The sequence below is a fragment of the Chroicocephalus ridibundus genome, chromosome 1 (genome assembly GCF_963924245.1).
Source record: "Chroicocephalus ridibundus chromosome 1, bChrRid1.1, whole genome shotgun sequence".
Classification (NCBI taxonomy): Eukaryota; Metazoa; Chordata; class Aves; order Charadriiformes; family Laridae; genus Chroicocephalus; species Chroicocephalus ridibundus.
The window spans coordinates 10,197,097-10,224,498 of record NC_086284.1 but is presented as its reverse complement, the minus strand read 5'-3'; the positions used below and the strand labels follow the sequence as shown (position 1 = coordinate 10,224,498).

At 50.7% G+C, this 27,402-nt stretch overlaps 1 protein-coding gene across 1 annotated transcript in view; it reads right to left on the bottom strand.

Moving 5' to 3' along the window:
* Positions 1 to 328: 328 nt before the first annotated feature.
* LOC134511340 (neuronal acetylcholine receptor subunit alpha-10-like) overlaps positions 329 to 27,402 on the bottom strand; it is a 47,186-nt gene continuing 20,112 nt past the window's right edge. The window contains exons 2-7 of the mRNA XM_063325129.1: positions 10,630 to 10,781; positions 10,002 to 10,266; positions 7,326 to 7,330; positions 2,882 to 2,966; positions 970 to 1,147; positions 329 to 813 (exon numbers count right to left, since the gene is read on the bottom strand). Of these exons, the coding sequence (XP_063181199.1) occupies positions 329 to 813; positions 970 to 1,147; positions 2,882 to 2,966; positions 7,326 to 7,330; positions 10,002 to 10,266; positions 10,630 to 10,781 (1,170 nt within the window). The remainder of the gene's footprint in view (positions 814 to 969; positions 1,148 to 2,881; positions 2,967 to 7,325; positions 7,331 to 10,001; positions 10,267 to 10,629; positions 10,782 to 27,402) is intronic.

Here is a 27,402-nt window from a genome sequence, read left to right as displayed (position 1 = left end):
AGCCCCTTCCAGTCCCTCAAGGGTCTCCAGGAAAGCTGGGGAGGGACTCTGGATGAGGGAGGGGAGCCATGGGACGAGGGGGAAGGGGTGAAGGGGGGACGAGGGGTGAAGGGGACGAGGGGGGAAGGGGGGGGCCGTGACCTCTCAACCCTTCAGCCGGGGCAGCCCCGGCCGAGTCAGGTTCCCGCTCTCAGGCTCCTCTTCCCTGGCGCTGGTGGAGCTTCCACGCTGCAGGACCACGAAGGGCCAAGGGGGGCTCAGGACGAGCCACCCCCATGGGGCACCCGTGGCCACCACTGCCCCTGGGGGCAGTGAGTCCACAGGGCCATCAGGCAGCATTGCCCAGGACCAGCACACTCATGAGGAAGACCATGAGGAAGAAGACCCACATGAAGAAGCGGTCCATCACCTTGGCCACCTTCTTCCACTCGCCGGTCCAGCGCTGGGAGGGTTGGTGATGCCGGCAGCAGCTGGCGACATAGCCCACGTTCCTCAGCAGGCCATCGTGGTGGCACAGGCAGCAGTCCCGGGGACAGCCCCCTGCCTCGGCACCCACCTCCCCCTCCATGGGGCTCTCCCCCGGCCCCCCAGTGTCCTCCCTGCCCGCCTGCCTGCCTGGCACCTGCCGGGGGCTCTTGCAGCTCTCGCCCACCTCGTAGACACAGCAGAGCCGGGCCATGTGGTGGAGGATGAGCCACCTGGCCCAGGGGGGCACGGGCCGGGCCCCCGGGCCGCAGTGGTGGACGTTCATGATGAAGATGGTCAGCGCGGTGGAGGCCGTGATCATGGTCATGGTGGTGATGTAGTACTTCCCTGCGTGGGTAATGGGTGGTGATGCCGCGGTGGGGTGGGGAGAGACCTGTGCCCACCTCCCCCCATCGAAACCCCCCCTGGCATGGGGGGGTGCCCACCACCCCGGTGCAGACGCCCTGGTCCCATGGGAGGGTCCTGGGTGCCATCAAGGCTCACCGATGAACGGGACGCTCTCCGAGGGCTGCGTGCTCTCCACCACCAGCAGCTGGAAGACGGTGAGGGCCAGCAGCACTGTCACCCCCAGTGAGACCTTCTCCCCGGAGTCGGCCGGCAGGTAGAAGCCAAGGGGTGCCAGGAAGGAGACCATGATGCAGGGCAGGAGCAGGCTGAAGATGTGAACATAGTGACCAAGGATGAGGAAAAGGCTGAGGTACTTAATGCAGTCTTTGCCTCAGTCTTCAGCAGTAGGACCAGTTGTTCCCTGAGCACCCAGACCCCTGAGCTAGAAGACAGGGATGGGGAGCAGAATGAAGCCCCTGTAATCCAAAGGGAAACGGTGAGGGACCTGCTTCAGCACCTGGAGCTGCACAAATCTATGGGGCCGGATGGGATCCACCCAAGGGTATTGAAAGAGCTGGCGGAAGTGCTCGCCAGGCCACTTTGCATCATTTATGAGCAGTCCTGGACAACCGGGGAGGTCCCAGCTGACTGGAGGTTAGCAAATGTGACACCCATCCACAAGAAGGGCCGGAAGGAGGATCCGGGGAACTACAGGCCAGTCAGTCTGACCTCGGTGCCTGGGAAGGTCATGGAACAGATCCTCCTCAGTGCCATTACACGGCACATGCAGGAGAACAGGGTGATCAGGCCCAGTCAGCATGGGTTTGTGAAGGGCAGGTCATGCCTATCAAACCTAATATCCTTCTACGATAAGGTGACCCACTTAGTGGATGAGGGAAAAGCTGTGGATGTTATCTACTTGGACTTTTGCAAAGCTTTTGACACCGTTTCCCACAGCATTCTCCTGGAGAAACTGGCTGCTCATGGCCTGGACAGGTGTACTCTTCGCTGGGTAAAAAACTGGCTGGATGGCCGTGCCCAGAGAGTGGTGGTAAATGGAGTTCAATCCAGTTGGTGTCCGGTCACAAGTGGTGTCCCCCAGGGCTCGGTGCTGGGGCCGGTTCTCTTTAATATCTTTATCAATGATCTGGATGAGGGGATCGAATGCACCCTCCGTAAGTTTGCAGATGACACTAAGCTGGGCGGGCGTGTTGATCTGCTTGAGGGGAGGTTGGCTCTGCAGAGGGATGTGGACAGGCTGGACCGATGGGCTGAGACCAATGGTATGAGGTTCAACAAGGCCAAGTGCCGGGTCCTGCACTTGGGTCACAACAACCCCATGCAGCGCTACAGGATTGGGGCAGAGTGGCTCGAAAGCAGCCCGTCAAAAAAGGACCTGGGGGTGTTGGTTGACTGCCGGTTGAATACGAGCCAGCAGTGTGCCCAGGTGGCCAAGAAGGCCAACAGCATCCTAGCCTGTATCAGGAATAGTGTGGTGAGCCGGACTAGGGAAGTGATCATCCCCCTGTACTCGGCACTGGTGAGGCCCCACCGCGAGTACTGCGTTCAGTTTTGGGCCCCTCGCTACAAGAGGGACATTGAGGTGTTGGAGCGTGTCCAGAGAAGGGCTACAAAGCTGGTGAGGGGTCTGGAGGACAAACCTTATGAAGAACGACTGAGGGAGCTGGGGTTGTTTAGCCTGGAGAAGAGGAGGCTGAGGGGAGACCTTCTCGCTCTCTGCAACTCCCTGAAAGGAGGTTGTAGAGAGATGGGGGCTGACCTCTTCTCCCTGGTGACAAGTGATAGGATGAGAGGAAACGGGTTCAAGTTATGTCAGGGGAGGTTTAGATTGGATATTAGGAAACATTTTTTCACTGAAAGGGTTATTAAACATTGGAATAGGCTGCCCAGGGAGGTGGTGGATTCACCATCCCAGGAGGTGTTTAAAAAAAAGGGTAGATGGGGCACTTAGGGACATGTTTAGAAGTGGCTTTTGTCAGGGTAGGTTAAAGGTTGGACTTGATGATCTTAAAGGTCCCTTCCAACCTCAGCGATTCTATGATTCTATGTAGAAGGAGGCGCGGCGGCGGAGGAGCAGCGTGTAGGTGACGTCAGGGTAGGGCTCAGAGCAGCAGCCGTAGGTGATGACGTTCCTCGTGGCCGGTGTTATAGATTGTGGCCCAATAATTGACAGGAACCAGTCCAATTAATCAAATTAGTTTATTAAGCAAGCGGCAGCAAGCAAAACAGCGCTGGGCGGCCGGGGAGTCTTTGCTCCGCCAACGGCGCACACCCACTTCCCAAAAGTAGTTGATTATATACTCTTCTGGTTCCCGTATATGTGTCAATCCTGGTATATTCTGTGTCTGAGCGACGTGTTGCTAGGGGGTCGGTCTTGTCCCGCCTCCTGATGGTGGTGGGGCTGAAGGCTCCTCATCTTTATCAGTGTCCTTGGGGAGACTCTTTTCAGCTTATCTCACAACTTAGCTCTTCCCTTTGAAGTGTTAAAACACACCAGATGCCTGTGATTTAGGCCTTGAGGTATCAAAGTGCCCCAGACAGAACGCTGGATGCCTGCGATTTAAGTATGTGAAGAGTCGAAACAGTGTAAGTTTTCACCAGCCTTTAAGAAAGCCTGATTTGATTAACAAACATGATTCTATTTATTACAATCCCCCCCCTTTTTTTTTTTTTTTTATTTACCATTTTGTTCATCAAATCTTTGGAGTTCAGCGTGACTTAAAGCTAATGTTTCTTCTATTGCTGGTTCCTGATCTAATGACTCGTATTTAGCCCTGAGAAGCATTAAATGGGCAGCTTCCAGTCTGCCCTTTACAATTTCAACTACTCTGTTCAATATACAAGGGCCAAATGTTAATCCCAAAATTAATAGTAGCATAGGTCCCGCAATGGTAGACAATAGCGTAGTCATCCATGGGGAATAATTGAACCAGGATTCATACCAACTTTGCTGTGCTTCTCTTTCTTTCTTTCTTTTTTCTAATCCTTCTCGTAGTTTTGTCATGGTGTCTCTAACTACTCCAGTGTGATCTGCATATACGCAGCATTCCTCATCCAGAGCAACACACAACCCCCCTTGCTGTGCAAACAATAAGACACCTACAAGATTTAGTAAAATTAAAATTAGAGTGTGGCGAGAAGGGTGGAAACCCGGCCGGCTAATAAGTTTAGTTTGAACACTCACTCCAATTACCCAGTCCTTTTCTGGGTACCCTATCACTCCTCCCGGGGCATTTCGTGCGATTCCCTTGGTTAACACTGAGGCAGTCCTCCCAGTGTCTTTGTACAGTCCCACTCTTTGGGTTCTGTTCTCCACAGCTTTGTACTCCTCTGCCTCGCTCGTCAACTCGGTTGCTTCGAGCCACGAGGGGTATCATCTTCTCGGCAGCAGGGGTAGTCTTCAGGAGAATAAATGCAATTTTTAGTCGCTTGCTTCTGTGCATTTCAGGTGAATCGCACTGAACCCCTTTAAGTGTCTTGCGACAACACACTTTAATAATGTCAATTACAAATGGAGCAGGTTCGCTAGGGTGATAGCAATAGTACTCGGGTTTAATACCCCGTGCAAATATCTCCGGCCATTCACTAGATTGCTCCTGGATTTCACCATTAAATATTTTTATGTTTAGAGCCAATTTGGTGAGCTCACGCTCTTTGTCCCCAAAAGGTTGGCAAACCCCTCGAGGGGGTATCCCGTAACGGCAATGGGTCCCCCTCCGTTCTCGACACCCTTTACAAATAAAACAAATAAGAAGGATAACAATTACAGCTCAGAATGTCACACTTGATTCTTATGTCCCCTGTATCACCGTAACCGTACCCCACCGATATGCTGTAGTCGCTCACTTGTACCACAGTTATATGTGTGTCCATTTACAACCTCCGGAAGGCCATCTTCAGATCTCCAGGCGGGCTTGTCACTTCCCAAGAATAGTTTTTTTAATGGTCCTTTTACGCGGCTCGCATGAGTCCAGCCTCTCTCTGCTGTCCGGATGGCTGTTTCTGTGGTGAGTAAAACGAGATAGGGCCCTTCCCAACGGGGGTTAATGAGGACTCTTTCCATGATTTGATTAACACTTTGTCTCCTGGCTTTATGTTATGCATGGCTACATCCAAGGGGGGTCTCTGTACTACTAAGCCCTTATTCCGCAGCTTTACTCTCCTAGCCATGAGTTGAATTATATAAGGTCTAATTTGTGAATTTTCAAGTTGGGGGTGGTCCTGCGGAATTTCTAAATCGTATGGCATCCCATATAACATTTCAAAGGGGGAAATTCCTACATCAGTTTGGGGCTGTGTTCTTATATTCAATAGTGCTAAGGGGAGGCACTTTACCCATGACATCTTAGTTTCTAACATCAATTTTGTGAGCTGTTTCTTTATTTCCCCATTTACTCTTTCTACCTTTCCCGAGCTTTGTGGATGCCAGGGAGTATGATATTCCCATTTTGTCCCCAAAGAGGAGAGAGCTTCCCTTGCTATTTTTGAAACAAAATGGGAGCCCCTATCAGAGTCTATTACCTCAATGGATCCATACCTAGGGATTATATTTTCCAGCAAAGTCTTCACTACGGTTTGAGCGGTGGCTCTAGCTGTTGGGAAAGCTTCCACAAAATGGGTTAGGTGGTCTATGATTACTAATAAGTATTTATATCGTCCCACCTTTGGAAGTTCAGTGAAGTCTAGCTGGATTTTAGCAAATGGTCTGTGAGCCAGTTCCCTTCCCCCCAGGGCTTTTTCCCCGTAACTGATGTTTATTGACCCTTTTGCATGTCATACATTCGCTAACTATTCTCTTTGCTATATTGTATATACCAATGCACACATACTTTGTGGCAAACTGACCCACTAACGCCTGAGTTCCCCAATGGGTGTTCTCATGGAATTTTTGCATGATTTTCAAAGCCAGAGGTTTGGGGAGAACTTCCCGGCCATCCGGGAGTTTCCACTTTCCTTTTTCTGTCTCCCTGATTCCCATCTGAGTCAGCTTATCTTTTTCCTGCACTGTAAAACTCAGGATTGAGTGAATTTTTCCGTGTAGATGGCAATGGCTATACTTGGGGTTGTCACACTCATCATAAATTAGACATCTGCAAGGGACTGCATCGATTCCAAAATCCTTCCAACACTCATAACATGGGAATTCGTCTGATTCCTTTCCACAAGTTATACAGTCCTCCCGAGTTCTTTTAGTCTGGATCACCATTAATGCCGCTCTTTTTGCTTCTTGATCAGCAAGATTGTTTCCTCTGACTAATGGGCTTAATCCTTTTTGGTGTCCTTTTAAATGTACTACGGTTATTCCCGCTGGTCCTCGTAATGCTTGTAAGACCTGGATTATTAATGCCTGGTGTATTAATCCTTTTCCTTGAGAATTTATTAAACCCCTTTCTTCCCAAATTTTTCCAAAAGTATGCACTACGCCAAAGGCATATTTTGAATCCGTATATGTGGTTCCAATTTTACCTTTTAAAAGTTGCAAGGCTCTTAATACAGCAGATAGTTCACAAGCCTGTGCAGACCAACTAGGACTCAGAGGTCCTGATTCTATTACACTAAATGTTTTCCCATCAATGATTGCAAATCCTGATTTTCTCTTTCCTTCAACTACCCGGGATGATCCATCTACAAATAGCTTTTCTCCTTCTCCAAGTTCTTCCTCATCTAAATCTGGTCTGATTTTTGTTTGCTCCTCAATGTTGTAAAGACAATCATGACTTATTTTGTCACTCGGCTCCCCATACAAAAACTGTGCTGGATTCTGCACGCTTGTTACCTGGAGTTCCAGTTTGGGAGAGGAAATTAGGATGCCTTTATATTTTAGGAGCCGGGGCATCTGTTATCCATTTGTCAGCTTTTTGTTGCAAAATTCCCCTGATGTTGTGAGGTGAGAATACCCTCAATTCTCCTCCAAAGGTAATTTTATGGGCTTCCTCTACCAAAAGGGCTGCGGCTACTACCACTTGAAGGCAGGCAGGCCAACCCCTACTTACAGGGTCCAGGAGTTTAGATAAGTATCCCACAGGTTTCTTTCTTCCTGCCCATTCTTGTGCTAATACCCCAAATGCGGTCCCTTCATCAACATTGATAAATAGATAAAATGGTTTCTTTACATCTGGCAGGCTCAAGACTGGGGCATTTACTAAATCAGTTTTTAGTGTTTCTAATTGTTTATCATCATCCTCCGACCATTTCAATAATCCATCCTTAGTTAATTTGGTATAGAGGAACTTCACCTTTTTGCTATAGTTCTCAATCCATTGCCTGCAATAGCCAAAGAGACCTAATAATTGCCTAAGCTGTCTTTTAGTTCTAGGAGCCGGTAATGACAATATGCCATTCACCCTTTCGGGGTCTAATTTCTTAGTTCCCTTGCTTAGTCTGTGTCCCAGATATTTTACTTCTTTCTCAACAAATTGTAGTTTTGATTTTGATACCTTCAATCCTTGTAAACTCAAAAAATTTAGTAACTTAATACTTTCCTGCCTCACTTTTTCTTCGCTATCACCAGCTAGGAGCAAATCATCCACATATTGGACCAGTGTGACTCCTTCACTTAACTCATACCCCTTCAGGATTTGTTCTAAGGCTTGTCCGAACAAGTTCGGAGATTCGGTAAAGCCTTGGGGCAATACCGTCCGCCGTAATTGTTTCCGATGGTTATCTGGGTCTTCCCATTCAAAAGCAAAGTAATCTCGGCAATCTTCTTTGAGAGGGCATGCCCAGAATGCATCCTTCAGATCTATTACACTATACCATTGATTATCGGGCCCTGTTTGACTCAGGAGGGTGTGTGGATTCGCCACCACCGGGAATCTAGCTATTGTTCTCTGGTTAATTTCTCATAAGTCATGTACTAACCTATATTTTCCATTTGTTTGGTTTTTTTTGTTGTTTTTTTTTTACAGGCAGGATGGGAGTATTAAAAGGAGACATACAGGGTTCTAGCAACCCCTTTTCAAGTAATCTTTGGATCTCAGGTTTCAAACCTAGCCTCCCTTCTCTAGGAAGGGGGTATTGTTTTATTCTGACTGGTATTTCTGGGTTCCTTATTGTTACTGAAAAGGGTTCAATATCTAACTTACCTACTGTTTCCGGGGTGTACCAGACTTCAGGATTTATTTTCTCTTCATCTATTACTCGTAAGGGACACAGTTTAATTTTTTTTAGTGTTTCATTTTTTACTTCTAAGCCAATTCCTAATTCAATCATCAAATCTCGGCCCAATAAATTATAGTCTGCTTCAGGCATGAGTAGCAGGGACCCCACCCCTACCTTAGAATGGGTTTCAAAAAACACATCCTTTATTACGGGTATTCCAAAAGGTTCTCCTTTTGCTCCAATAACCTGTATAGTCGCCGAGGATATTTTACATCCTTGGGGCAATTTTTGAACGGTAGATCTTTCTGCTCCCGAGTCCACTAGGAACTCAATTTCTTGTTGCTGGGGACCCACTTTTAGTTTTATCAAGGGCTCTCGTGTTGTTTTTTTTTTTTTTTTTTTTTTCCTCGGGTTCCCAGCAAATAGAGCCCCTGACACCCCTAGTCTTTGAACATTTTCTCATCCATCATTCTCTTTCTGCAGTCCTTTTTAACATGCCCTTTTCCTCCACAATAAAAACAAACCACAGTTTCCCATTCTCTCCCTCTTAAAGGTTTTTGGGTCTCCTGTCTTATCTGGCGAGCTTCAAACCCTTTTCCAGGGGTTGACGTCCTTTGCCCTTCTCTGACTGCAGCTACCAACATTCTGGCTTGTTTCTTATGTATTTCCTCCTCCCTGCGGACATACACTTTCTGGGCTTCCCTTAACAATTCATCCAAACCCCTATCCTGCCAATCCTCCACTTTCTCCAGCTTCTTTCTAATGTCCGTCCATGATTTAGCTACAAATTGGGTTTTTTCCTACCCCCCTGTTTCTTCTCTCTCAAGTGATATAGATTTACTCTAGTCTCTGACCTTATCCACAAGTGTGCATATTCACTCTCCTCCAGGCTAAAGGGTTCCTTAGAATTAACATAAATATGTAAAGCCTGGCATATCCAATCTTCAAAGGACCCAAAAACGGGCCAATACAGGTGGTCACTTCTAATTTGTTTCCCACCCCAAACTTCCATACAATAACGTATCATTTTTGCTTTATCCTTACCCTGCCTAGAAGGGTAATCATCCCAATATTTAATCATTAATCCTAACGAACTGTCTGGCGGTATCTGGGGTAACCTAACCTTAGGCACCGACCCACCCATGGGATCAGAAGGCTTGCTTTTCTTCTGTCCCATCTTCCGGAGTGCCTTCACACACACACACAATCTTTTCCCCCTGTTCCTGGCCCAGTCCCTCGCGGGAGATGGGAACCGCACTACTAAGGGGTCCGCACTTGCTTCGTCCTCAAGTGGACGTCTCACACAGGCACACTCCAGGATACCCAACCCCAACCGAACGGATCACCGGCCTATACTTACTCACTCCTGAGTCTTCGTTCGGGTCTTCGTGCACAAAGTTTACGGGATTGCCGGCTTTTATTTGCTTGCTGCCGAATTTCGAGTTCGTTGGTAGAGGTTTTGGGTGTAAAAACCCCCAACAGGGGCCGTTTACTCAGCGGGGCGCCCCCCCTGTGAGGTTTACAGCCAAATTGCCTCTATCCGAGTCACGGCACCAAATTTGTTATAGATTGTGGCCCAATAATTGACAGGAACCAGTCCAATTAATCAAATTAGTTTATTAAGCAAGCGGCAGCAAGCAAAACAGCGCTGGGCGGCCGGGGAGTCTTTGCTCCGCCAACGGCGCACACCCACTTCCCAAAAGTAGTTGATTATATACTCTTCTGGTTCCCGTATATGTGTCAATCCTGGTATATTCTGTGTCTGAGCGACGTGTTGCTAGGGGGTCGGTCTTGTCCCGCCTCCTGATGGTGGTGGGGCTGAAGGCTCCTCATCTTTATCAGTGTCCTTGGGGAGACTCTTTTCAGCTTATCTCACAACTTAGCTCTTCCCTTTGAAGTGTTAAAACACACCAGATGCCTGTGATTTAGGCCTTGAGGTATCAAAGTGCACCAGACAGCACGCTGGATGCCTGCGATTTAAGTATGTGAAGAGTCGAAACAGTGTAAGTTTTCACCAGCCTTTAAGAAAGCCTGATTTGATTAACAAACATGATTCTACTTATTACAGCCGGCATGCCCAGCGCCTCCCACTCCACGTTCTCCACGAAGTCCGTCAGGTCCCCGGTGTCCAGCCGGTTGCGGAGGTCGATCTGGTTCCCATTGTAGGTCCAGGAGCCGAAGGTGAGGCGGCACCGCTGCCCGTCGAAGGGCAAGTAGGAGACATCCACCTTGCAGGAGCTCTTGGTGATGGCGGGCGAGTCCCACGTGATGTGCCCGTCGGAGCGCAGCACCACGTTGGTCTCCACCGAGCCGCCAAAGCCGTCGTTGGCGCTGGGGGAGGGATCGCTGTGGGGCCAAGATGGCCCCGAGCCCCACGTGGGGCAAGGGTCTGCGGGGCCGGGGCCGAGCACTGTCCCCAACCCCGTGTCCCCTCCCCACGTCACCCCCAGGAAGAGGGGGCTCGCTGCCCCTGGTCACCCCCGGGGTGGCACATCCCAGCTGCCAGGTGGGTGGCACACCAGGCTGATGCCAGCACCTCCTGCCGCCGCCTTCTCACCCAGTCGAGGTGACCGTCTCCCCACATCCCCCACAGCAGGACCCCCCTGCTCCCCGTTGGCAACACCCCCAGCCCCAGCCTCAGCCCCCCCAGCTCCGGGAGCAGCCGGGGGGTGGGGGAGGGCGAGCAGCACCCACTCGTTGTAGAGGATGATGATGGCCGGCCGCCAGACGTAGCTGCTGGGGATGCGGATGCTGTCGATGCCGCCGTAAGCGTCCTTGTCCCAGGCGAGGTGGGCGTCCAGCCAGGCCTGACGGACCCACAGGTAGGAGGTGAGGACCTGGTTCCTCTCCTCCTGCCGAGGGCAGAGGGTGGGGTGGGGGACGGGGACGGGGACAGGGACAGACCTCGCTGCCCCCCTGTGGAATAAATACTACATTGGCTAAAAACACAAAAGTACAGCATTGTTCACACAGGAAGGAAAAGTAGAAAATCAAGAGGCTTCTGAGGGACAAAACAGCCGCAGCTGGCATGAAGAATACAACACCTGTGGTTCCCTGATAAGCTACATGAGGTACGGGACGGGATGCAATTATTCCGCGGCTTTACCTTAGGATGTATAGCGGATACGGGAATGGGATGATACCAGGAAACAGATAAGCTGCCAATTAGCTGCCCGCTCCATACTCGGAGCCAACATTTTGCCAAATTTTGATGAAACGCTGTCCTTTGTGCGAACTTTGCTCATTAGAATGTCATTATAATACCAAAACACACCTCCACCCCGAAGGCTACCCGCCTCCAAGGTGCGACCGCTCCTTCTTGAGCCTGCGCCCTGAGCTTCTCGTAAACTAGACCTTTAACTGTGAAGCGAGAAAAATTTACACCACTCATCATAAAAGTATGTACGACTAAAGTCACTCAAACTCCACCTCGAAGATAACAAATAGTAGAAAAATAGCCCGAGAGAGGGGGGATACCCAGGGAAGACACCATCGCAAAGAATTCCATCACTGGCTTCTGGGAGCAGGCGACGGGCTGAGCCTCTCTTCCCCCCCATAGGGACACCTTTGGGTAAGACCTAGATTATACCGAGGGCTTCCTCGGGAAACTTAGAAATTTCTCTAGAGACTCTCTTTTCTACATGTATAGCCAGGCTGTATCGTTAGAACTTTGTCCCGCGTTTTGTAGATGTAACAATACTTTCATTTGCACGTGCTTTGCAGACAGTGTATTCATCACCGGCTGCCCTAAGAACCTATCTATCTGTTGCTTAAATAAACTGCACTTTTTGAAGTAGCTCGTCCTTTTGGTTTCTCACCGAACGCGACCAAAGACTCGAGAGTGGCCGTGCTAGTTCATGAGCACGACTGGACTGAAGGTGCAGTCCAGTAGTAGTGTATCCATCCATCCAGCCAGCCAGCCTGTCCAGGGCCCTCTGTAGAGCCTTCCTTCCCTCAAGCAGATCAGCACTCACACCTAGCTTGGTGTCGTCTGCGAACTTACTGAAGGTGCACACAATCCGCTCATCCAGATCATTGATAAAGATATTAAACAAAACTGGCCCCAAAACTGAGCCCTGAGGGACACCACTGGTGACCGGCCGCCAAGAGGATTTCACCCCACTAATCACAACTCTCTGGGTACGGCCATCCAGCCAGTTTTTAACCCAGCAAAGAGTGCACTTGTCTATGCCACGATTCGCCAGCTTCTCCAGGAGAATGCTGTGGGGGACGGTGTCAAAGGCCTTACCAAAGTCCAGAGAGACAACGTCCACAGCCTTCCCCGCATCCAGCAGGCGGCTCACATGGTCATAGAGAGAGATCAGGTTGTTAAGCAGGACCTCCCTTTCCTAAACCCATGCTGGCTGGCCCTGATTCCGTGGCTGCCCTGCACTTGCCGTGAGAGCTCACTCAAGATGATCCTCTCCACGATCTTCCCTGGTACCGACGTCAGGCTCACAGGCCCGTAGTTCCCCGGATCCTCCTTCCGACCCTTCTTGTAGATGGGCGTCACATTAGCCACCCTCCAGTCATCTGGTACCTGCCCTGTTGACCAGGATTGTTGATAAATGATGGAGAGAGGCGTGGTGAGCTCTCTCGCCAGCTCCCTGAGTACTCTTGGGTGAATCAGTCGGGACGGACAAACGACAAGACTCTCCTTGAAGAGTTAAGTTAAGCTCTCTCTTTATTACAAACTTGGCTTTCTTATATATCTAATCTTTTGTTCATGTGTTCTTTCTACGCATTAGCGTAGCTTCCTCAAATAATGTCTGCCCTAGGTTCGTCCATTGCGTTACACTAAATGCCGTAACCGACGTTACTTCTCCTCCCTCTTCCTTTCCCCACAATAGCATTTTTCGCAAGGTCACTTCAGGGAGGATTACGCCCTGCCGCTTTAACAGCAGCGTCCATGTGGAGAGTACAGTCTGCTCTTCCTTAGTTAACTTCTCTCCCATGTCCCCAGTGGCTCACCTACTACAGGTGTCTTCTGAAATATGATCCGGATCCGTCAACAGCTCTGCCCGCTGTCTTCAGCTTCACTGGGCTCCGTCCCCACGACTATTTCCAGTCGTCTTCTTCCTCAGTATCACGTCGGGGTCACCAATTGTCGTTTCAGTCGGGACGGACAAACGACAAGACTCTCCTTGAAAAGTTAAGTTAAGCTCTCTCTTTATTACAAACTTGGCTTTCTTATATATCTAATCTTTTGTTCACGCTCCGTTCACGTGTTCTTTCTACGCTTTCAATTGGTTAGGTTACATAGCACACGCGCTCGTAGCTACAATACGATTGGTTATTGAAATCCTGTTCGCATTGCTCAAAATCTGGCTTCCTCACAGCCTAACTCTCCTTGTTCTCTGAAGCGATCTTCTTCTTTCTCCTTTTTGTTACTTTGCCCTTATATGACGCAACTCGCGGCCTTCTTACGGCTACACTGCAATCTCTATCTCTTCTGTCAAAGGGTCTACGGGCCCGCCGCATCCCCCGACATGTATGTTATTGCATGCCTTAGTAGATTGCTCTGTGTTATGCCCTGTGAGACTAAAATGAACCCAGCAGAAGCGGTCTCTTGAGCAAGGGGGTGGAATATGGGAAAGCAACGGCAGATCGGCGAGGAGGATTGTAAATACACTCAAGGGACTCGCACCTGGGTGCTGGAAAACACATATATCACACCAATCGTTATTCAGTCTCGGGTGCTGGCAAGAAAAACGTTTGGATGACATAAGCCTGTGATGGACTCACAGACACCTCATCTAGCTGCTTGAGGATCTTGGCCTGTTGTGGAAGAAGATCAAAGCACAGTACCAGCAAGAACAGGGAGTCCGCATGCGCTCTTGCTAACGAGGACTCTTTTGCTGCCAAGGATTCGTGATAACAAGGACTCTCTTGCTGCCAAGGATAAGTTTAACAATGCTACTAGTACCGCTATTTCTGAGTTGTTGCTGGATGTAGATAGTATTCGATATGCGATGTTGCAAAACAGAACTGCTACTGATTTTTTGCTTTCAGCTCACAGACACGGTTGTCAAGATTTTAAAGGACTGTATTGTATGAATCTAAGTGACCACTCCAAATCCATCCATGCCCAGTTGCAGGAACTGCACCGACCGAACCAGCAACTTGTGGAGACCACTGGGTGAAATCTCTTTGCTGGATGGACTTGGGGGTGGGGTTGGTTGAAGCAAATTATACTCATTGCCTGTGTGGAAGGAATTTGTCTGTTATGTTTAGTATGCTGTTTGCCGTGTTTAATAAGCATCATACGATCAGTTGTAAATGCCGCTTTGCATCGTACCCTCGTACGAGTTGTAGAATATGTTGCTCTAAAAACTATGTGTGTATCCATGAGAACCCGACCTTCACAGAAGAAGCTAAGACGGGATTACAACAATGGAGTCACGTATCAGACAGCCGCTGTTAGCAAAGCTGGATCATGAGTTTGGTGAGACTCGCTGCATACGCTGGCCACGCGTGCAGCGACTCTGGCCTGTACTTTTCTACTCAGTCCAGTGCAGGAGAGTCTGGTGGGACTTGCTGCGTGCACTGGCCACGCGTGCAGCGGCTCGAGCCTGTACTTCTCCACTCAATCCAGTGCAGGATATAAGGGGGCTGTCTCGGGTCAGAGACGGGGAGAGAGACATGAGCGAGGGGGAGAGAGACATGAGCGCACTTTGAAGATACAGGGGATGCCCTGAAGCACTGTGTCTGCCCCCGCCCCCCCCCATAAGTTCTATGTTCATTAACCCCAACAGCTCCGAAGGCATTACAGCATGTTGCAAGATAAGATATAGTCTACTACTGCTGCAAGACGCATTGAACACCTTCCTACAAGAATTTCAACTTTATGCCCTGATAGGACAGTGGGATGATGCACTCGCAAAGAGCCTGACTGCACTAGAGTGGGTATTTTTGCCACATACCTTTTCAAAACCAGTAACTACGATGATTGAAATGTTACCGCGATTGTTTTTCCAGGGTCGTTTGTGCTGTCAGCAGCTTTCTGGAATGGATCCAAGCCACATACATGTCCCCACCAGAAAGGATGACCTTGACCCTTGGTTATCACAAAGTCTTAACCTCCTTAGTACATTATATTGGGCAAATAAATTATTCTTTCCCCTGGCACAGACTATTACAGTCACTTTCACAAATTCCTTTACAGCCGCGCATCCTGCTAGCACCAAAGCCTCTTGATGGCACCTGTTCGGTGTTTGCAGATGGTTCAGGGACACAGTAAAGGCTTTGGACTTATTTCAACAGGAACTGCTAAATGTAGGCAGAATCTCAATGTGTTACTGGTCTTGTTCAAAGACTTGAAGGAGCATTTATAAAACAAGTAGAGAACCAATGGTTATTTAGTCTCTTACTGCAATTACTGTTGCTTTTATGAAAAAGACAGTTTCCTTATTTTATTGTCCACATACGCTCTCATAGCTGTTTACTTGGCCCGTTAACTGAGGGAAACACAGTTGCGGATTATCACACTGTTGGTAACAACTCCCAACATTATGCAGCAAGCTAAAATGTCGCATGATTTTTTTTCATCAACATGCGAAGGCATTGAGGAAGCAATTTTCTTTGACACAACAAGAAGCACGTGATACTGTGTGAACGTGTGCCGGTTGTCAGCAGCTGGCTCCTCTGCCATCCTTTGCGGGGGTTAACCCGCGAGGGCTTACACCTGATGAACTTTGGCAATCCGATGTTACGCGCATTATGGAATTTGGACATGTTTCAGTTGATTTGTTTTCACACTTTGTTGTAGCTACTGCTCATACAGGAGAGAAGGCTTGTGATGTTATTCGACATTGGTTGCAATGCATCGCAGTCGTGGGAGTACCGAAAACTATAAAAACTGATAATGAACCAGCTTATGTGTCCGCTAAAGTACAGGTCTTTTTTTTTTTACAGATACGAGGTATTAAACATGTCACCAGTATTCCTCATTCCCCGACTGGGCAAGCAATTGTGGAGCGTATGCATCATACTTTAAAAACCATGCTTGCTAAACAAAAAAGGGGGAATCCCGTAGGTATGACACCTCAAGAGTGAGTGTATAAAGCAACTCATGTTTTAAGTTTTCTAAACATGTCTTCTTTGTCATCCACAGCAGTAGAGCGACATTTTGTAAGAAGTGTTGAATGGCCTGAACAACCGAAGGTGTATTATAAGCACCCTAAATCGGGGTGCATGCTAACCACAGATAATACTGCAACAAATAGAAGTTGTGAGCAAGACAATTCTGTAATGATTTGTACTTCTCATCCGTCTGTTTGCTTCGGCTCAAAATGCAAGTATACAAGAATGTAATCAATCTTGTTGTGTAAAGTTAACGCTAGTAAGGTATAAAACAGCAGTAATATGGACAGGGAATCGGCAAAACGCATTAAAAACACGTCTTTCTCTGTATTGTGATTGGGAGTACAACTCTCAAAGACTTTGTGTTACATCTCTCCCCTGGAATACGTTGCTACATGGCTGAGAAATGGTTAAACACCATCTTCAAGGTGCTTTTGACATGTCGTTGCAAGACAATATTCGTCCTTTACATGACCAGCTAAAAGCTCAAATACTAAACATTCAAGACTTAATGAACCGCAATGTATTTGAAATATTACAAAAGGATTTCTCGTGGGTAAATCCAAAGAAATTGGCTTTCTGGGCTAAATTTAGGAATCTGGGTATTTATTGCCTTAGCAGGGTTCTTCTTGATTCTGTTTTTAATTGTGTTTAGTATGATATATAACCTGCTAAGAGCGTCACAACGAGTAGAAGCACAAGTCATGGCCACCTTGTTAATAAATGGTCTGGTGTTAAACAAAAAAGGGGGAGATGGGGCAGATCTACGAGCAGAGGCCTGCGTACGGCCAAAGACACAGTGAGCAGCGCACACAGTAAACACAGAGCCAAGAGAACAGTTCGTACCTTCACTCCATCCTGTGACGACCATATAACGTTCCCGAATCTCGGACAAAGAATAGGGCTAAGTATTCTTCCTTCGCTGGGAACAGCCATGGCATTGAATATGTTGAATAAGATAGGGTGTTGGGCAAGTAAACAGATAAACCTTGCAACTGAAATCATATCTAGCTTGCTCACTGATGCTGATAGCATTCAGCATGCTACGTTGCAAAATCGAGCGGCTATTGATTTGCTGTTAGCTCAGGGTCATGGATGTGAAGATTTTGAAGGTATGTGTTGCATGAACCTTTCCAACCACTCATCATCCATTCATAAGCAGTTGCGGGATCTGAAGGATAACATGTCCAAATTAAAAGTGGTCAAAAAGGTTTCGATGATTGGTTAAGCTCATGGGGTATAACGGGATGGTTATCAGATTTACTAAAGCAAGGGCTCATGCTATTGTTGGTTATATTACTATTGGTTATGGTAGCCTCGTGTGTTCTCCGCAAAGTGACTGACATGATAGAAAATGCCATGCATAAGGTCTGGCTGGCTCAAGAAGAAAAAGGGGGGATTGTAGGAATGTGTCTGAGAGAAAATGGTCATGTGAGCCAGCCTCCCTACTATGAGAGATTAGAGTAAGAGCAAAACAGGTGGTAGAAGATGGAATTAGTACATGGCAAAAACGGGAACTGAGAAGGCAGAAAACATGTTGTGCTAATGACTAAGCAATTTACTATGCGAATTCTTGTAACCAATCTGCTGTGTGAACGAACTGCATGGACAGCGCGTGGACAGCGTAACTAGCTAATCAGAAATAAGCGAGTCGCGTGTACGGCGACAACACAGGGTATAAAAGGTGATGATCTGTGCTTAATAAACGGCTTCTGTTGGTTCACATTGGACCGTCTGGAGGCCAGTTATTTCTCCTCACCTAGCCAGCCTCGGAGCAGATCTCTGGGCGGTAGTCTTAAATAGTCGTTTAGCCCTAAAAAAGACCTGCAACGTATTCAGGAGACATAACACTAGGAACATGCTGGTTTGAGCATCCCAAGGATATTCAAAATTCTCAAAAGCTGTCACGCCTGACCCGAAGGAGAAAAGCCGTTTCCATCAGAGGTGACATGATAAGGGAATGACTGAGACAAAGAGGCTCCAGCAAAGGCTTGTAGAACATCTCTTATCACACAGACAAAAGGACAAACTGATTCCTACTGCATTAGCGTCTGGAAGGGTAGTCATACATTTAACCAGGGCTAATGACATTGAGCAATTTTTTTACCAAAAAGGAAAGAAATCAACCAGTCAGATAATCTCTTTAGGTGTAGCATAAAGAGAAGCAAACAGCGGCAGGACATGCGGGAAGAATTTTAGGCGCCTCGCACAGACCATGAACCCTGGAGTACCCAACCAACAGGAAAGAGGGGAGGGAAAAATTGGGCCGGGATTAGGAAATAAAAAAGTGTGGTGTTTCAAGAACGGAAAGTGTGCCTACTTGCTAGGTCACCCGCTCTTGCAAGAGCATGAACAAAAATGTGCGTCCCAGAGGATTCTGCCTGAGCCTATTTCATTCGGACCGGAACTTATTTCTCCCACCATTCTGTGTGTCCAGAGAAGGGCAAGGGAGCTGGTGAGGGCTCTGGAGCACAGGCCACGGCGCCGGGCCCTCAGCCGCCCCACAGCCGGGCGCAGCCCCGCCAAAGGCCCCGGCCCCGGCCCCGACCCCGGCCCACAGTGGCGGCCGATGGCGGCGCTCGGGGGTTCCCTCACAGGACGCGGCGGTGTTCCCCCCCCTCCGATTATTAACCGCTCCTAATTTTTCAGACAGGCAGAGATGATCTGTTACCGAGAATCCCAAGGGAGATCAAGAGAGACTTCTGGGCCTTGGGATGACTAGGAAAGGGCTCAGGAGTGCAAGTCGTGCTCTCGTCTGTCGTTGCAGGCACAGGGAAGGATGAGGAAAGCAACAGGAAGAGCCCGCAGATCAATACCTGGCTGCGAGCCTGGTGTCAGCGGCAGGACTTTGGGGTTTTTGATCACAGCATGGTTTGACAGGACAGCAGGCCTGTTGGAGACAGATGGGATACACCTGCCTCAAAAGGGGAAAAGGATCCTTGCACAGGAGTTGGCAGGGCTCATCAAAGGGGCTTTCAAGTAGATTTGAAGGGGGAAAGGGATGAATCCGGCAGCAGAGACACAAGGGTCGTTGATGGGTTAGAAGCTACGGCTGCGCCTGGGAATGGTCAGGTAGGAGTGAAGCCTTCTTCCAGCAAAAAGGTGTCAGGATCAGCAGGCCAGCTGAAGTGCTTCCACACTCATGCCTGCAGCATGGGCAAGAAAGAGGAGGAGCTGGAAGCCATTGTGCAGCAGGACAGCTATGACGTAGTCGCTGTCACGGAAAGGTGGTGGGCTGACTCGCACGACTGGAGTGCTGCATTAGATGGCTACAAACCCTTCAGAAGGGACAGGCAAGGAAGGAGAGGAGGTGGGGTGGCCCTGTATGTTGGGGAGTGTTGTGAACATTGAGACCTTAATGATGGTAAACACCGGGGTTGAGTGTTTCTGGGTAAGAATGAGGGGGAGGGCCAAGAAGGCTGATATGACGGTCTGTTATAGACTGCCCAACCAGGACGGAGAGGCAGGTGAAATATTCTGTAAGCAGGTGGGAGAAATCTCACGATCACTGGCCCTTGCCCTGCTGGGAGACTTCAACCTACCAGGTATCAGCTGGGAACACAATAGAGCTGAGAGGGAAGAGTCTTGGAGGTTTCTGGGGTGTGTGGGGATAAATTCCTGCCACAGCTGGTGAGGGAACGCACTAGGGAAGGAGCCCTGCTGGACCTGCTGTGTGTGAACAGAGAAGGACTTGTGGGGGATGTGATGTTGGAGGCCGTCTTGGGCACAGTGACCATGAAATGACAGAGTTTTTGATTCTTAGAGAAGCAAGGAAGGGCGTCAGCAGAACTGCCACCATGGACTTCCGGAGGGCAGGCTTTGGTCTTTTCAGGAGCCTGCTGGAGAGAGTCTTCCTCTAGGTTTGGCTCAACACCCAGAAGAGAAGTGAAAAACTGTCTTCTCAATGGAAGACGACAGCGAAGCTGAGCAGAATCACTGGGCTCACCTACCTGATGTCTGTCTGAGACGTGTCTTCCATCGGTCAGACGACAGGGACAGATGTAACGCTGCCTTGGTCTGTAAAAATGGAATGGGGCCCTGCACTCGGGATCCCTCCCTCCTCCACGAAAGATGAAACTGGAATTTGGACTACTGGGGGAAGCCCCGTCTTACCAAGAAAATACTCAATGGCTTTGGCTAGGCGGTTTTGTGATAAAAAACATGGAGGGATGACAATTTTTAATCAGATTGAGAAAATGTGGACAGCCCCCGGAAGACATGTGGCAGTAAAGGGGATTGTGAGTTCTTGGCCCACATGTTGGAAGTTTTCCGGTGCAAAACCCAAGCAGGAGGCTGGAGGGCAACCATGGTCATACTTCCCATTCCAAAGGCTGCAGATGGGTTAGGCTGACGTGCCTCCTGTGGGAGGCGTTAAGCACCTGCTGGTAATCATGGATCAACCCTCAGGAGGAGTAGAAGCTTTTCCTACCAGGAAAGCTGATCCCCCAGGAATGGTCAAAGCACTTTTGTGGGAAATCATTCCCAGATACTGACTGAAATGAAATCAGAGGATCAGACAGGGGTTCTCATTTTTCAGCAGGAATACTAAATAATATCTATAAAAGTTCAGCCTGGAGAAGAGAAGGCTCCGCGGAGACCTTCCAGCCCCTTCCAGTCCGTCAGGGGGCTCCAGGAAAGCTGGGGAGGGACTCTGGATGAGGGAGGGGAGCCATGGGACGAGGGGGAAGGGTTTTCCACTGCAAGAGGGGAGATTGAGCTAAGATCTCGGGCAGAAATTCTTGGCTGTGAGGGCGGTGAGCCCCTGGCCCAGGTTGCCCAGAGAAGCTGTGGCTGCCCCATCCCTGGAGGGGTTCAAGGCCAGGTTGGCCGGGGCTTGGAGCAAGCTGGGCTGGTGGGAGGTGTCCCTGCCCAGGGCAGGGGGTGGCACTGGGTGGCCTTTAAGGTGCCTTCCCACCCAAACCATTCCCTGAAGGGGTGGGGCCCTTCTCCTTCTCCCTCCCTTCTTGTTATGATTTGAGAAACCCACCACAATTTCTTGTCCTTTAGACAACTACTCTGTCGCCCGATGACCCCTCCTCACCGGGGAAGAGGAATTGGGGAAAAACAAGGAAACATGAGGGTTGCAATAGAAATAGATTTACTAGGATAAAATTAAAGAATTTACACTAATAATGCTAAAGAAGCAGCGTCAATCCCGATATCAATATAAAATACCCAAGGACTACACCCAGCCCATTCCATCAGCAGGAAGCCGTGCACTCCCAGCAGGGGACAGCCAATGGGGGACACCGTGAGCGCTGCGGCTATGGGAGGAAGGGAAGGGCTCAGGGCTCCGGCACCGCAGCAAGGAGTTCTCTGCACCGCCGCCATCAAGGGAGAGTCGAACTACACAGCAGACTTTATAATTTGTACTGAATGTGATGTTCGTGCTATGAAATAGTCCTGTTGGCAGCTTGGGGCAAGTGCCCTCCTTCTCTTGCTCTTCCTCATCCCCTGCTGCATGTCACCAAGGGGGGCTCTGACTGCCTGTGATGTCACAAAGGGGGGCTCTGACTGCCCCATGATGTCACAAAGGGGGGACGTGCCCCCCTGCCACACTATAAAAGGGGGACGCGGTCCCCACTGGAGCCGTCAGCGGATGCTGGGCACCGCAGTCTGGCATTGTCTGGGCAGACTGCAGCCTCGGCCTCTGACACCCCAGCAGTCTTGCGGGTCCCGTCACTGGGGACCCAGGAGGACACTGGGGAGCCGCATCGCGGTTCTGTGCTGGTGACTGGGAGCACCGCAGCCACACCGGAGTCGGTGCCATGGGGCGCTCTGACGCCGTGTCTCCCCTGGGCCCTCTCCTCCTGATTGTGATGGGGCTCAGCGTATTCTCATCTGTGCTGCAGAGCAAGCGGCTTCAGGTAGGTGACTGTTGCACCACACTGTGCTGCAGCGTGGGGTGGCGAGGGATGGCATGGGGTGCTGTGGGGTGCCGTGGGGGGCTGTGGTGTGGGACTGGGAAGTGCTCCCGTCTCACCCAGCTCCTGGGGACCTTGCAGAAGTGGTGGAAGAAGAAGAGTAAGGAGAAGCGTCAGACAAGCAAGACAGGAGCCCGGCCAGAGAAGCAGAGCGGTGAGTGGCCCCAGCACCGAGCACCCTGCAAACGGCCGACACCCCATGGCAGCCCTGAGCCGGGGCTGTGCCGGGGGCTGCCAGCCGCTCAATCTGTCTCCTCCCTCTGCAGCTTCTCGGGCAGTGTATGGAGAAGTGGAGAAATCCCATTCGAAGCAGGAGAAGCGGTGAGTGTGGGCGAGACCCCAGATGCTGCCCCAGACCCTCACCCTGTGCCCTGCCCCTGCCTGCGCTGGGCAGCCCTGACCGCCAGCCAAGGGGGGTACTACCCGTGGGTCCCGCTGGGGTCTGGGGTGCAGCGGGGTCTCTTTCTCCTCCTCTGCAGGGCGAGTGCGGAGGCCTTGAAGAGGAAGCATCGCTCCCCACGGGTCCCGCTGGCCACCATGGACTCTGTGACTCACAGAGGCTCCTCTTCCCTCAACTCCCTCTACTCCTTCCCAGAGCCCTGGCCTGGTGCGATGGTGGACCTGGCAGCACTCGACCGCTCAGGACTCCGCCATCCCCCAAGGGCTGTCAACGGGAGGGTGCAGGAGCCAGGGCCAGCCCTCTGCCAGGAGTCCCCACAGGAACTGCCTACAAGGACCAAGCAAGAGCCGGTCCCCAGGGAAAGCAGGGACAGGGCGCAGAGCCCTGTGCACACGCAGCCTTCACCCTGCAGCCCCCCAGCCATGGCCTCGGACCAAGGGGAGCTCGTCATGGAGCTCCTCCGCTGTTTCGAGTGCACCCAGGAGATGGCCAGGCAGTGCTGTGAGATGCTGAAGGTGCTGCAGGCCCGTTGGCAAGGGGCAGCGGGAGCCTGTGACCAGAACCTCCCCGGGGAGGCCTTCCATCCCCTGGGCAGGATGGAGGCGCAGGAGCAGCTGGGGTCCACAGTGAAGCCCCATCACCTGGGAGCGGAGCGGCCGTGGGTGGATGCAAACACGGATAAGGCTGAGGATGGGGACATGGTCAAGGAGAAGGACACAGGACCAGAGAGAAATGTAAAGGAGAAGGAAAGGAGCAGCCCTGTGGAGCTCGGCAGGGGGAGCCTGGCGGAAGTGAAGAGAAACAGCAAGACGGGGCCGTGTGAGAACAACTCCATGGGGCCAAGCACCAGCAGCCCCCCAGGCTCAGGCAGGAGCACCCCCATGGATGCGGAAGGGAGGAGGGACAGGGCGCAGAGCCCCGTGAATGTGCTTCCGCCGCCCAGCAGCCCCCCAGCCAAGGCCACGGACGACAAGTTGCTCTACTTGGAGCTCTTGGACACTGTCAAGATCTTGGAGGAGGAGAGGCAGCAGCGCGACGAGGTCGTGGACAGGGAGTGTGACCAGACGTCCCCAGGGCTGTGCCCGCTAGGACGGTGCCTGTGTCAGTGCTGCACCCGGCTCTGGCACCGCCTGAAGGACTGCTGGAGACGCTGCTGCCGGACGCGCCGCGTTGCTTCAGCAATTTCCCGCAATGGGTGGGACGGGTGGGGCCGGGAACCCCCTAGAATGCCCCTCTTCTGAACCAATAAAAAAGTCAATATTTTCTCTATCCCTGTGACTGTCAGCAGATCAGTTTTGTCCCTTGACAGGAGCAGAGAATCAGTTTTGTGTAAGGACAACAGTATATGCTACAGTAATCCCAACTCTCCCATGGAGATCATAGAATCGTAGAATCTTCATGGTTGGAAACGACATTTGAGATCATGGAGTCCAATCATTGTGCAGCAGGACACCTATGACGTAGTTGCCGTCACGGAAACTTGGTGGGCTGACTCGCACTCCCTGCGGGAGCACAGCGCTCGTTCCCTGTGCACCTTGAATATCCAATGTCATATCCATGACCCTCATGGGCAAGTGGTCAGGGGAATGTCATGGGCCAACTTGGCCAAGAGAGCCCCAAAACTGTGCGTGAACCTCTTCTTTGAAAGAGTCACGAAGCACGATCACCTAGCCAGGATCCTGCTAGCGGAGATGCCAGTCAGCAGCATAAGAGTCTGCGGAGCTACAGTTTCAGAGACCCAGGCTGGAGAATGAGACGCACCCTCACCAACCTCCTCCCAGCCTCCTGGCGTGTTCTGCAGGTACGGGAACCCAGAGGGACATCTCACCGCGGTATCACAAAGCTAAGCAAAGTGATCCTCCAGGCCTTCTGCATAGCAGCGCTCAGCAGGAGGAATTCCTGACCACTTCAGTGGTATGGCCAGAGGGTCATTTTCATAAGCGAGCCACTGCGGTGTTCCACTCTAGCCTGGTTGAGGTTGTTGTCCTTGTCCAGTTGCGATGCCCGTTATGCCAGTCTTCACTGTCAGGCTGATGTCAGGTTGCCCTCATAAAAAGCTAAAACACCCAAAATACTGGTGCTGGGATGTCAGCTGTGAGCAAAAAGAGTTTTTCAGGCAGGAAAACCTCAGTTTGGTGAAACCGCTTTAGGCTTCTTCTAGTTAGACATGTTCACGTTTAGTAACTGGTAACTTGCTTATCCTTTCCGATGTTTCTGAACCCCACCCTTTTGCAGGGAAATCTGCGTATGAGGAGAAGAGTCTGTACACCCTGTTTGCTTGTGGCGCTGTAGCCTGCATCGGCCTGCACTCGTGGTTCTGCTCCCTTTTGGCAACACACAAACGTCTAGACCGGATGTAAATTAACTGGTGGCCATGTCAGAGCCCTGTGGTGTCACGCAGGATGTGCCACCAAAGGTGTGCGACAGCCTTGACCCGCGTCAAGGAGCATCAGGTCTTTGCACGCCTGAGGGAAGCACGCGGCCTGATGGTTGCTGACAGCGCTCTTTAGGTTCTGTTGCGCTGCAGAGCTTCCAATGAACAGGCGGGATCTGCAAAGCTTTCTAGAAATTGTCTTTGGATCTACTCTCGTACCGGGGATAATTTCCAATATGTCAAATAAGATCATGGCATGAGCTGAGGGTGCAGCATCTTCTAATGGTAACAGAAGTTGTCTATCTCTTAGGGTGGGGTGCAATGCACAAGGGCCCCCCCATCTCCACGGGAGAGTTGGGATTACCGTAGCGTCTACCGTTGTCGTTACCCAAAACTGATTCTCTGCTCCTGTCAAGGGACAAAATTGATCTGCTGCCAGTCCCTTCTGTTGGTAGTATTGGGAAACTTGTTTATTGAATTCTAGTTACTGCGCTCACCAGTTCTGTTGAGCAGCACTAACAACATTTGTTCTTTTTTGAAGGAATTAACACTTCAGTGGAACAATGACCGTGAGCTGCTGGATGATGAGCTGCTACAGCTCACCTTGTCATGCCACAGGCTGTTCTTTCTGGAAGTGTGGGCCTTTCTAAGTGTCACCCCCGTGGAGGGGCTGCTCCAAAACCGGGCAGAAAGGAAATGCAGTTTGGCTACTCTAAAGGTAAGACTTTGTGCTTCAAAACTCCCATTCCCTTCCTCTCTCCAATAGCCAGAGAAAGGTGAGGTCCCCAGGGCCAGAGAAAGGGCGCTTACGGAAATGCTAACATAACTACCTTCCCTAGATTACGTTTTAGCATTGTAACGAGCCTGAGAACCACTCGCAGAAACGGGGCTTTCCGACCTCCTCAGCCAGGTACAGAATGCTGCAGAGGCTGAACAACAAGCCCCAGCAGTTCCACGAGTCCTTCCTAGGCTGGGGTTCCCTCTGTCTCCTCTAGTTCAAGCTGGGGATTCTGAGTCACCTGCCAGCCCCGGCGCTTACGTCTACGCTTAAGTCGAGGCCGGGGAGTTGAATCCCACTAAACTGCAAAAAGATGGAAGCACATCTCACTCTTTAGGGATGCTGTGTTGAACTGGGCCAGACCACGACTGTGGCTGGTGTACACCATGCTGTCATGCTGCTTTGCATGCCAGATGCTGAATTCAGTGGATCCTCCCCGATGTGTGCAGCTCCCAGGGGTGCCTCGCTTCTGGGGGTAAAAGGAACCTGGCTCTCCCCAGAGATTCTTCAGCAGGAGATGGTGTTTTCCGTCAGTTTGGAGTGAAAACAGTCACACCTCAAGATTTTACTCCAAGCCAAGGCATTTGGCTTCTCTGGGTTCCTCATTAGTCACAGAGGCTTCTTGTTGTCATGAAATTTAATGGGCTGAGCGTGCTCCGTGTATCTGAGAGACACGACCCTCATTCATTCGTACAGGTCGGGATTTACACAGCCTGATAAGAGCCTAGTGAAGAGGCCCACAGAATCACAGAATGGTCGGGTTGGAAGGGACCTCTGGAGACCCTCCAGTCCAACCCCCTGCCAGAGCAGGGTCACCCGGAGCAGGTTGCACGGGAACGCGTCCAGGTGGGTTTGGAATGTCTCCAGAGACGGAGACTCCACCACCTCTCTGGGCAGCCTGTGCCAGGGCTCTGCCACCCTCACAGGAAAGAAGTTCCTCCTCATGTTTAGGTGGAACTTCCTATGGTCAAGTTTGTGCCCGTTACCTCTTGTCCTGTTGCTGGGCACCATTGAAAAGAGCCCGGCCCCATCCTCCTGACACCCCCCCTTTCAGTATTTCTAAGCGTTGATAAGATCCCCCCTCAGTCGTCTTTTTTCCAGACCAAAGAGACACAAGTCCCTCAGCCTTTCTTCATCAGAGAGGTGTTCCAGTCCCCTCATCATCCTGGTAGCCCTTTGCTGTCCCCTCTCCAGCAGTTCCCTGTCCTTCTGGAACTGGGGAGCCCAGAACTGGACCCAGTGCTCCAGCTGTGGCCTCCCCAGGGCCGAGCAGAGGGGGAGGATGACCTCCCTCCACCTGCTGGCCACACTCTTCTTGATGCCCCCCAAGATGCCATTGGCCTTCTTGGCCACAAGGGCACATTGCTGGCTCATGGTCATCCTGTTGCCCACCAGGACTCCCAGGTCTCTTTCCACAGAGTTGCTCTCCAGCAGGTCAGCCCCCAACCTGGACTGGTGCAGGGGGTTATTCCTCCCCAGCTGCCGCACCCTACGCTTGCCCTTATTGAATTTCATAAGGTTCCTCTCTGCCCAACTCTCCAACCTGTCCGGGTCTCTCTGTATGGCGGCACAGCCTTCTGGTGTGTCAGCCACCCGCCCCCCCAGCTTTGTGTCATCAGCAAACTTGCTGAGGGTGCACTCTATCCCTTCGTCCAGGTCATTGATGAATATATTGAAGAGGACTGGACCCAGTACTGACCCCTGGGGAACACCACTCGTCACTGACCTCCAACTAGACTCTTTGCCCCTAATCACGACCCTCTGAGCTCTGTCTTTTAACCAGTTATCTGTCCACCTTATCTATGTCCATTTATCTAACCCACACCTCCTAAGCTTCCCTATGAGGATGCTGTGGGAGACCGTGTCGAACGCCTTGCTCAGCTCTTGCACGCTAGTTAGAGGAGGTTCA